A 12,588-nucleotide genomic window follows, 5' to 3' on the forward strand; every position below is an offset into this window, starting at 1 on the left:
TATGCTTGATCAGCTGTCTGAAGATCAATTCCATGTTGACTTTTTAATGTTGCTTCTTTTAAGTAAAAGCTTAAAACAAAGGACGTCTCTTGGATTTCCTCCCGTATAAGTCCAAGACAAAGACAGAATCAGTTTACCCATTCGGATCCAAGAACGCCCAAAGACCATCCTATACACAGTTGCGATCAATACACCTGTATAACATGCAGAGAGATGTAGTCTGTTATGTTAGAGTATTTTACCAAGATGATGGTGCTCGAAGAAGCAAGCACCCACTTCAATGTGAAAAGCATGCTTCACAGAGGTTTAGCAGTGGCTTAAGCAAGAAGCAGCTGTAAGTCTGTAAAAAATGGCGGCCCGTGAAGAGATTAGCATGGGTGCAGCTTCAGCAGCAGTTTTATCAGAACTGGACATTTCTTCAGTGAAATGAACACAAAGGGCTTTGATGCACACATTTCTTCATTAAAATAGCAATAATCATGTACTCGCATGTCAAAAGCTGCAGGTGGAGCTTGCCTTTTATATCATGATGTTACTCTGATTGGCTTGTAATGAACATGAGGACAGAACCCTCCAAGTTTTCTTTTTAAAGGTTCTCCCCTTCCCAACACCGTTCATAAGGTGTTGCCCAGAAGGATGTAAAATATGACCCATGCCATCAATATTTGGAACAGTTAATCCTACGTGCCAGGGCGACCTCAGGTTGTAAATAGAACCTATAGAATTCCTGAAGTCATTGAGACAATGTGGTTAATTAAATTAATATATTACCTCAGAAACATTTTCATGAGATGTTTTATTTCCACACAGCATGATGCGCATTCTGTTAACTATGGTCTCATTCAGCATTCAGTAGGGTTTGGGAAATAACCTCTTGGATGTTGAGTGATTGCTAAAACAGCAGCATACAGACAGGATACAGATGTCAAAACACAGATCCACCTTTTTTTTCCAAGTTTTGTTAATACTGATCAATAAGAAAACACAGTTTAAAACATAGTTACTGAAGAATGTATTGGAGATATTTCCTCACTTTTATACAGTCTGTGGGGTTTAGAGGTGGGCTGATGGACATGGACATGGACGCTGCTGTGCAAACAGGTGCTGAATTCGCTCATCCAAAAGACCTGTAGAGGACTTTAATACCAACATGTTTCTGTGTTGTCACGCTAACAGAACATCTCATCTCATATAGAATGCTTTTCATTCTAATGGTTCATTAGGAACTTTTGGAGGACAATAGGCTCTTTGTTCTCCTCCCTCCTTGTCCAGTCTACGCAGCTCTGCACAACCATAACAAAGGCTGATTAATGGAAATCTCCACACACACTGACCTTGTTCAGGTATCTCTGTGCCAGATGGTCTAGTCTTCCCTGTGCTGCGCTTCCAGCAGCCAAATTAGGAACCTCAGAGGCAGCCGCCATGCGCAGCGACGTGCCAACTGCCATCAATAACCTGACTCCCAGCTCCTTTCCAGCCGGGGATTCGTGGCATCACAGTGGCACAGCTGTTGTACAGCATGTCACTGTTTGCTCCCTGATAGGGTTTACACTGACCGGAACCAGGACAGGAACAACAACTGATACTGCATACTAACATCCCTTCATATCATGTCGTCTGCAGAATGACATGGGAGGGAACACCAAGGAGATTAAACTGCTGCTTTTGATTACAGAAACACTACTTGAGAATATAACTGCACAAAAACTGTCATGTTGTCAGCAGTAATCTTTGCATAAGTGTAGCTGAATTTCAGCTCAGAGAAAATCCTTTTGTAAGTAAATCAAATCAGGAATGAGCAGTGATTTGGGATGGTCTTGGCTCCCACTAACCGGACTGGGAATGATGTGTATTTACGGATATCACTGCCAGACTATCGTATCTCAGTCACACCGGGATTTGCAGATCATCCTTGAAAGCAAATGATGAGATTACATCAGCTTAATTGGGCTACACATTCCCTCCTCAGAGCTGCTTGGCTCATCACGATTAAATCATCTACTGCACCGCTCTGTTACAAGAAAGGGTAAATGATACAATGTCTGCGGTGTTACAAGAGTGTATATATATATATATATATATATATATATATATATATATATATATATATATATATATATATATATATATGGCAAGCCGTTCAGGAAATAATATATTGAATGAAAGTCTGAATATATTGAATGAAACTCGATATATATGGAATGAAGTCTGAATATATGGAATGAAACTCGATATATATGGAATGAAGTCTGAATATATTGAATGAAACTCGATATATATGGAATGAAACTCGATATATATGGAATGAAAGTCTGAATATATGGAATGAAACTCGATATATATGGAATGAAAGTCTGAATATATGGAATGAAACTTGATATATATGGAATGAAAGTCTGAATATATGGAATGAAACTTGATATATATGGAATGAAAGTCTGAATATATGGAATGAAACTTGATATATATGGAATGAAAGTCTGAATATATGGAATGAAACTTGATATATATGGAATGAAAGTCTGAATATATGGAATGAAACTCGATATATATGGAATGAAGTCTGAATATATTGAATGAAAGCTTAAATAAGTACTCTGAACACCACTTATAATCGTATTGTTTTATTGTCATCAAAGAGACTCATCTTTTATTAATGTCTCTCCGAAAATAACCTTTTGCACTTCTTTTTAGTGTTTCTGAGGGGACACATTTTCCTCTACCTCTGTAACCTGTGGTAATTTGGTCGTACTTTTTCATTACACTCACTCACTGTCAGATGATGCACACAGGTATGAGCTCCACCTGTTAACATTGAACAGGATGCTACATTATCACAAGTCATAACAAAAGTTAGCTAGCGAACTAGAGGACTGAACCACCTGAATAAAGAAGGGGCAATATCTTTAGCCTTTGTAGAAGTGTGTACAACCTGTGATGTTTAATATTTTCGTATTTTCACTTGTTTACTACCCTCCTAAATGCTTCTGCAGCCCACTGCTTCGTGTTCCTCTCGTCTCTCTGTGCAGACGGTCCGATCATCACTTTTGGATGAAACCAACTTAATAGAGAGGAGGGGTGGGTTCCTTTTTCCTATACGGATTGACTTAACAGCACATGCATTACCCAAGGGGTTGATAACCCCTTCATTAATTAAAATTGCAGTGAAAACATCTCGTGCCTCCCTCATGGTTGCATTACTAAAAGCTACGTCTAACCGGAAAACAAAATCACACCCCTATGATCACACCCCAGAAAGACAAGATGGCGCAGGCCATACATGACGTGATTTTTCATTCCATATATTCCGAGTTTCATTCCATATATATCGAGTTTCATTCCATATATATCAAGTTTCATTCAATATATTCAGACTTCATTCCATATATATCGAGTTTCATTCCATATATATCGAGTTTCATTCAATATATTCAGACTTCATTCCATATATATCGAGTTTCATTCCATATATATCAAGTTTAATTCAATATATTCAGACTTCATTCCATATATATCGAGTTTCATTCAATATATTCAGACTTCATTCCATATATATCGAGTTTCATTCCATATATATCAAGTTTCATTCAATATATTCAGACTTCATTCCATATATATCGAGTTTCATTCAATATATTCAGACTTCATTCCATATATATCGAGTTTCATTCAATATATTCAGACTTCATTCCATATATATCAAGTTTCATTCAATATATTCAGACTTCATTCCATATATATCAAGTTTCATTCCATATATATCAAGTTTCATTCCATATATTCAGACTTCATTCCATATATATCAAGTTTCATTCCATATATATCAAGTTTCATTCCATATATTCAGACTTCATTCCATATATATCAAGTTTCATTCCATATATATCAAGTTTCATTCAATATATTCAGACTTCATTCCATATATATCGAGTTTCATTCCATATATATCAAGTTTCATTCAATATATTCAGACTTTCAATCCATATATTCAGACTTCATTCCATATATATTAATTTCCTGAACGGCTTGCCATATATATATATATATATATATATACATATATATATATATATATATATATATATATATATATATACATATATATATATATATGTATGACTATGTATAACCTTGCCATCATATTCTGGCATATTTTGTGACTTAAAACTACAAAAAGTTTGGGAATGCTCCAAAAGACTCCAAAAATGCCTTAGTCAGCATACATGAAACCGGCTATAACGGCTGCAACTGAATCTCAAGTGAGCTCCATCAAAGTGTCCCCCAAAAGATCATAGTTTTTTTCACTGACAGACTCAGATTGTTATACTAAGTGACCAACTATATTACAGAAAGGATCCAGTCTGGAATAGATGGTCTACTCCACCTTCATATTGGTGTAAGGTTTTAAATCAATGGCTTCCAAATCAGTAGATAAGAATATTTTGAAGCCCCCCTCCAAACATACTGACACATAAAAATACACCCATGTAAACTAAAACACACCATCAGTCATATCCTTTGCTACCAATTCCTGTATCTTTAGAATTTATTTGCTAAGAATACTGAATTTCTACTTCAGTGAATGTGCCATCAAAGGAAAAAAAAATCCAAACACGCTGTTTTTACAGAGGAAGTGATTCTCCAACATGCAACTGCAACATTTTTTATTTGGGTGATATTAAGGTCACGAATATTAAATAAGCCTGCTTATTGGCTAAACAGCCTCTGCATACATTATTGAACTTCAAACTCTGAACACCTTGAAAAACAAAAAATAAATATCTGAAAATATGCATAATAGATTGTCTTACCTTGTTTACCAAAGCTTGCCTGTCTGTCATATTTTCAACTCGCTCACCTTTTAAACTTATTGGATTAATACAGCAGTAATATTAATTTAAAAAGCCATAATCATCACAATATGATAGCACTGACAGTGACTGTTTACTGCATTAATACTTAACTTTGGGAGCTTTGACTTCATATTGCAAACTGTTCAGTTTGGCAAGCTCATTAACCCTCGTTATCCCTCCTCTGTCCTTATGCTCATTCTGTCCCTCTACTTTACTATCACACACCTGTTCTTCCTACCACTTGCCCTGACATTGAGCCCAGCTCTTCTCTCTCCACCTTGCACACCATGTTGAAGATGAAGAAGGAAGCAGTTCCCTCTTAACTTGCAAAACTTTCTTGCACATCAGTCTGAGCTCCTGATGGTGACACATTACAGCCTGCAGGCCCAGAGTGTGTCAGCCCACCAGGAAAATGCCCAGTATGTCAGACTGCAAATCCAGCCGTGGCTGTGGCTCCCTCTGGTCCTCACTAACAATTGCAGAAATGAGAGTTGTTGGGGAGGGGCAGACCACTTGGTGAATGCACCTCATAAACAAGTGCAACATTGTAGGCGGCAAAGTAATAGTTCAATCATGATTATCATCTTTTCATGATCATAGGAAGCCAATATTGATATTCCATTAATCCCCCAGCCCAAGTGGCTCACCATCCACAGAAGCAGCTGAGATAATCATTTCTTGTCTATGTTTTGATAGTTGTGACGTTCATCCACATCCTTACGTTGAACTGAAAGTCCTTTCACAAAGTTGTCTGTGCTTTGCTCGCAGTTTGGAAGTGTGAGCACTGTTTTTATCTTGCCTTGTCACTCCCTGCATGTCAGAACTCTGAGACCTGCAAGGTGTTACACCTCCCAGTTAGGAATCACTCTTCAAAGTGGTTAGCTTGGAGCTAAATCAATGTTTTTGTTAATCGCTCCTGAATGATGATGTGACTTGCTGCTGCACCAAACAGGAAGCAGTCCCCTCAAGAGATAATAAACATAGAGATGACTCCGCAAAAGGCTGCTGTCAGTGTTTGAATGAATGTGACAACAGAGGTGGAGGCTCTCTTAGCATGGGATGGGATACATCTGGTGAAAGTTTGACGTTTCTATTTATTTATTTTATTAGTAAAGGGACTATGTAAGCTATGTTTAAGTTTAATATTGCACATATATGTCAAATACTAAACATAAATGTTACCATTTGTTGTTATCGTTTGCTGCTTTGTACCAGGTCACAATAATATCTAATGGCTTGCTAGCGCTTAATCCTAACCCAGCGAACTCTGGGCTCAATTACAACAGACATTTCCACTCCACCTACAAGGATACCCGCGAGGATACAAAACCTGTTCCTGATTCTGCTCCATGTTGTTTTTTAATAAATTAATACATTCCCCCAAAGAGCATGATGAGAAATAATCTCAACAGGAACCTACATTTAGTCTCGATGTCAGAGAATCTAATCTTGGTCTGTGACTAAAAAGTCTTTAGGGTTGAGACAGTGTCAGATTTAAGTCTTTAGGTATTTACTAGCTCTCTATTTCTGTTGTTTTACGGAGTTAATCTTTTTTTTTGTTATCTTTAGGCAGTGGCGGAGCCAGGGGTGGCCATGGCCACCTTTGAAAACTGAAACCCTGAAATTCTTAAACATGATTGGCTATTCGTCATGTCAGAGGCATTACTTAGGCCTCTTTTGAAATCAGCTATTATGTTGTTGTGTTTCAACAAACTGCAGAGACAGTAGTTTCTGTGGATTTTAATATTGTTTTTGTTGATGCTTTGACTTTGGACAATCATCTTCACTTTGAGTCCTTAAAGAGTTCAGTTCAGCAGATTTAAATGTTGACACTGTCGAGTCACATTTTTAATGTTAACATTTGAAATCTAAAAAAAAAAAAAATTGTTTAATTATCTTCTAAAAAGAAGTTAAAGTAGACGTGAGGTATTGGAGGTAACCCTACTAGGTTTGGGGTAAGCCCTTAATGTTTTCCACACCTGGCCACCCCTTAACAGTCAGTTCCCTAGTTTGGCCACCCAGGTCAAAACTGTCTGGCTCCACCACTGTCTTTAGGTAAGTGATAAATCATAAAATCCCAGAAATTACTCAGAGCAAAGGATCCATGAACACAAAATAGTTAGAAAATATGAGGCCAATTTATACACGTTTGCCATTGCAGCTGCTTCACTTAGCTACCCCCTCCCCCTTCTCTATTTCCTTGTTGAAAGAACCTCAAAGTAAATCTGTGTAAAGGGACAGTAAGCCGTCTAGATCCTTCATTTTCTCAACAGCCCATCAGCTGACGTTACAGAAAGAGTATCAGTCAAGATTAAGCACAAAATGTGGTAAGAAAGAGTGCCAGTGAATATGGGAGATGGATAAAGGCTCTCATTAACATCCTGGCGTGTCCAAGAAAAGGGATGGTTATAATTATAGGAGACATGACAGCACCAAACCTGTCTGAGAGCGAGGACAGGTGCAGGGTGAAAACAGGGAGGATGAGGTGCTGCAGCTGAGCTGGCAGAGCTTCCCCTCATTTATCACATCCATTTCACTCTTCTGTCTCTTCACTTTCCTCCTCCCGTCTCCTTGCTTTGTTAAAACACCTCCGAGCCAAATCTAGTCACTTTTCACCTGTCATAAAACCTCCATTAACGTCTCCCTGCTCCCACCCAAAAACACTTTCTATCACAATCACGGTGTTAACATGCAGACAGGGCGGCTCAGCGAGAGGTGCAGCCATTATTTCGGATCTTATCCTGACAATAAATTTAAAAGGAGCTGTTGAAATCATGAGGCTCATTGCAGTTAACAAAATTAGCAATGTGGCATCTTGACACTGAAGGATGAAAGTGTGCGGCTGGTTGTGAGCATCTGATCTGAATAATTTCTAGCAGCAGACGCCGGCTCAGCCTCCCCGGCCAGATGGACCGAGACTTACTGTGTCAGTGCTGGATAAGCATGGGCATGCTACCAGGCTGCTCCCAGCCTCTGTGTGCTCAGTAATACCACCAATTTAAGTGAAAGCTCATATTTCATCTGCTCTGCTCTCTGTGCCGCTTTTGCACGTACATTAGCATATTCATATACCGTTCCAGATTTGATATGTGAGGAAAACAGCTTTAATTCTCCTCTCTGGTTCTGGTGTGGTGGGTAAAGTAGGGGGAGGGTGTTTGTGACTCTGTGCGGAGCTGGAACAGATGACACGACTTTGCTGTTTGTGTGAAATGAAAGCATGGGCAGATGATTCAAAAGCTCATAAACAACTTTTTGTCTGCCGCTCGGCTCTCGCAGATGTGGTTTAGAGCAGCCTGTGTCAAAACATGAGCAGTTAAAAATTTTGTTATTTACTCCACAAACCATCTCTCCTTCCTGTTGCCAAGATACTGATGTGGTTTATTTGTTATTTGGGCTTATAACAGCTCCTGATTGGCCGTTATGTTAGTGGAACTGGGATTAAGTTTTGGATTACCTGAAAGAGTCCCAATATTTTAGCGTAAAGCAGTATTTAGAGACAGGAGCAGAGGTTTTCTTTACAAATTCAACCTGGCATACAGCAATCAAACCATAACAAGAGGCTGTCAGCCTCTTTATTACAGTTTGAACACCACTGAGTCGACTGAAATCCAAACATTAAATCACATACATGAGAGATTGCCTTATGTGTAAGTTTGTTGCTGCTGCGTGAGTACAGTCGATGCATATTTAAATTAAAGCTGTTAGCATTAATGCATTAATTGTGATGCAATTAAGGCCCCAAATTGACATGTCTTTTTAACTGTGTGCTATGCTGTCCCTTTCTGAGCCGCTGCAGGTTCTTCCTGCTCTGCTGCCGCTGTGATGGGAAATAATAACTCCACAGCACTATTAAATGGCACATTTCATTAAAAAAAACTCCCAGATGGCTCAGCTGAAGTAATCTGCACTTTGTGTTGAATTAAAATATCACTGAAGTACTTTGAGTTTGGGCTACCACCTACGAGCTAAGCATATGGAAGAGCTAATCAGACTGATGTCAGCTGGCAAACGTATCATAAAAGCCTAAAAGACAACATCATAAAGTAGATTGCATTACAATCATTTGATTTTCAAATCCAGACACTGGGGAGAACTGTTTTCAGATGTTAATATGGACTTAAAAACTGCTTTGAAATGCAAAATAATTGAATTTTAAACCTGAGATTTAAGTCATAATCAAACCATGGACTGTATAAAACAGGGACGTATCTCTGATGTCACCCATTTGTTTCTGAAGCAGAGTTTTGAAGCCTATATTGTACAAGTTCGTTATATTGGAAATGCTGACTCAACCTAACTTCAGTTGATCCAACAAGAGACAGATGGAGTTGAGGCAGGCCTTTAGCCTCCTCGCTAACAGCTACAGTGTGCCCGCCTGTCAGTCAGGACAGCTCTGACGCTAATTATGAATAACTCACAACCTTGATATCTTCAAAGATAATGATTTACTATAGAGAGTAATAGAAACATTTGCTAGTCAGACAAAAATAGTTTTTTGAACCAGCCTGTAAACATGTATATTTTTATTCTATTCTGTCAAGATTGGCTTTTTTTGAATGGCCTTGTATGTGGTTTCTAATGCTTCCGGAGCCAGCCTCTAGTGGACACTCGAGGAACTACTGTTTTTTGCACTTCCACATTGGCTTTAAATTAAAAAACCAGATCAAATGTGATGAACTAGTGAAATTTAGTGATTAATGGGGACTACTTTGAAAGCCCTGACTTAAATCCAGAAAATCTAATACAAACTGTCAACCCTCTGCACAGTAAGGATTAGGCTACTTAAAAAAAATACTTCCATACTGTGCTATCTATTCACTGAGAAGAACAAAAGAAAGTTGTGTTTAATAATGCTTTCAAGCATTAAACAATCTGAACCTTAATCTTAAGTAATCTGTTTTGGAGACAGTGAAGTGATATATTAACTACAAATAGAAGTCAGTCTGTGCCTCAGTCTCCTATCATGGTTATAGCATGAGTTTTCATCTTTTTCCCCTCTCTGTACATGTTCTGTGCTCCTCTCTGCCTCTGTGTGTGTCCGTTAAACTCTGGTGTGAGCATGGTTAACACTCCCTGACTCTCCTGCTCACCATACATGCTATTTGCACCTATCCTGTCAATCAAGTAAGCATCCACCCGGCAATATTCCTGCCCTGGGTCTCTTCCCATTCATTGCCAGCTCATTTGTTCCTCTCAGGGTGGAGATGGGCCTCACTCATGAGTCATTCATTCTACAAGTGTGTGTTCATGGGCTGAATAAATAATTTTCTCCTTGTTGCCTTGGACCGTTCTTCATCTTCCTGCCTGTCTGTTCATCTTCATGCTGACCTGCTTATCCTTGAGTCAATCAAAGCAGCCATGCCATTCATCACCTCCCATATAGTCCAAACCTTCTTCTGTTGGTAAGCCTTTTTTTTAATCTCTGGTGTCATGTGTCCTGCTCAGAGTTAAATTTTCTATTCCATTCTGGTCCCTGTAGAGCTGCAGGGGATGCTGATTTCCCATTGAGGTGCTGCCTTCAGAAGGCAAGCTAGTGGAGCCTCTCGGATGGGGATTGTGCACTGTTTGTTTTGATGATTCAAAGGGCCACCTTTGGACGGGGAGTAACTCCAAAAATACTGCACTGCAGCTGCATTCATACATGCACAAAACTCCTGAAAGCTTCCCCAAATCACCTGGATAAGCTGCATCAGCTGACATTTTCACCCAAACTTTACCTAGAAATTTTCCTACCAGCACCACTGAAACTTCAGCAAGAAGACAGCTGGGCAAATGTGAGAATACAGCAAGAAATAGAAAAAATATCACGATGCATTTATTTTGTGCGACTGGTGCAAACCCTGAAGAGTAACACATAACAGACTGAACAAAAACATCAGCGGCTGAAGAAGGGAACAATCAAGGCTGCACATCTCTCCATTTACACACTAACATCAACACATAAATTGTCATCATAGTGCAAGTTTTTCTTTCTTCTTCATCCATCATGTTGTAATCATCAAACTGTGGTTTCTGCTACCTGAAACTCATCTCCTCCCCTTGTTTGACATGGAGGACTTCATGCTGTGAGAGACATGTGTCAGCAACCAACTCTGGCAGTGTTGGTTGGGCCGCTCGGAAGCGCATATATATATATAGATATACTTACGTGTGGTTTACTGAGCTGTGTCGCAGCAGGCTGCAAGTCTCTTCTGTGACATTTCGTGGTCGCAACTTTTCTTTTTTGTTGGCACTTAAAACTTTTGACTTCTAGAGCTACATCTTCTTTTTCCATTTCATTAAAATAAAGAGTACAAAATTTATTTTTTGCTACTATGTGATGTTGCAAAAATATGACACAGGAATGGGAAATCTCTGGGATACCATAAGTAGAGAAATAAATTGAACAAATATGCAAATATATTCAGAGTTGTTTCACTTTAAAGAGAGTGTAACTTTGTCCTTTATGATACCAACTAGATCCAAATTATCATCTCTGTGAATTATACCAGACTACCATTCCTGTATTTTAATGACTACTCTTTTATAAATGTGTGTCAGTGTGCTCAGTAGTGAGCAAAAGCAAAGGCTATTTAATATGTTAAATAAAGAAAGACACAGTCGTGTTCCTGTGGTACTTAATCATGATGATCTATGACCACAGAAATGCACGCAGATGGCGTTAAATTGGGGCCAAAGTCCAAAACTATCCAGGGATTTTTTTACTGGCAAAGCGAAGGCAGAGCAGAAGTCCTATACGCCATCCATCCATTAACTATACCGCTTATCCTGAGGGGGTCGTGAGCCAATAGTGCCTCAAAGTGTTAAATTATTTAGGAACATATCTGTCTGCAGGTTGAAGGCTGCAAACTGGTGACTGGATAAATCTTAATTGTGTTAAACGGACTGAGACCACTAAAGAAAAGACTTTATAAACATAGAGGCACAGTCTGAGGGTCAGGTAGTGGCTTTCCAAGACGACCACAAACACATCTTTGGAGTTTAATCAACTGCACAGATTTGTGTTTTAGTTATGATAAGAAGGTCCTTAAAAAGAAAAGCATGCTGGTAAAAGTTACCTTCTTTGCTCCTTAGTGACCCCAGGTTGGTTGCAGGTGTCTCAGTGGTGGACTGGACACAGTACACGTCTCGGGTCTCAATCCCTCCACCACACAGCCCGGTCTGGTTCCCCCGTCGACGGTCCTGTTGGCTCAGCAGCACGTCTACCCTGCACTCGGTCCACTCTGTGGTCTTCCAGATGTAACTGAGGACAGACATGGACACAAGGATCCTTAAAGCCTCATACACCACATCAGCAACATGTCTTTAAGAGAATCAAATCAAATGCTAAATACTGCTGAAAAGTACAGTTGAATGAGGTCAAGCACAGCAGGCATGATCCTTGACAGCAGCACCTGAGGTTCTCTGACAAACTTTATCTGAGTTTATTCTGGAAAATGTGTGGTTTTATAATCCAACAAATGTGTGACTTTAATTTTGTATTACTCTTCTCTTCTGACTCCATTATTTTTTTTTCTACACAGGCCCTCTTACAACAAAGTACTCAAATGCCAGACTCAAGGCTTTAAAAAGGCAGTCAACAAACCAGTGTTTGACGTCATCTCGGCCACGTCCATTATGAACAATCTATGCTTTTCACAGGCTCTGAACAGAATCGGTTTTGCCTGAGTGATCCATAGTGACGGGCTTCTCTTAGCTTTGTCAGGGAGACTTTTCACGTTATTGACCCGAGATC

General features: G+C 39.2%; 1 protein-coding gene across 1 annotated transcript in view; it reads right to left on the reverse strand.

Annotated features, from left to right (window-relative positions):
- thsd7aa (thrombospondin, type I, domain containing 7Aa) overlaps positions 1-12,588 on the reverse strand; it is a 184,857-nt gene that overhangs the window by 80,811 nt on the left and 91,458 nt on the right. The window contains exon 4 of the mRNA XM_034704208.1: positions 11,912-12,096. Coding sequence (XP_034560099.1) covers positions 11,912-12,096 — 185 coding nt within the window. The remainder of the gene's footprint in view (positions 1-11,911; positions 12,097-12,588) is intronic.

This window comes from Notolabrus celidotus, chromosome 16 (assembly GCF_009762535.1).
Source record: "Notolabrus celidotus isolate fNotCel1 chromosome 16, fNotCel1.pri, whole genome shotgun sequence".
Lineage (NCBI taxonomy): Eukaryota > Metazoa > Chordata > Actinopteri > Labriformes > Labridae > Notolabrus > Notolabrus celidotus.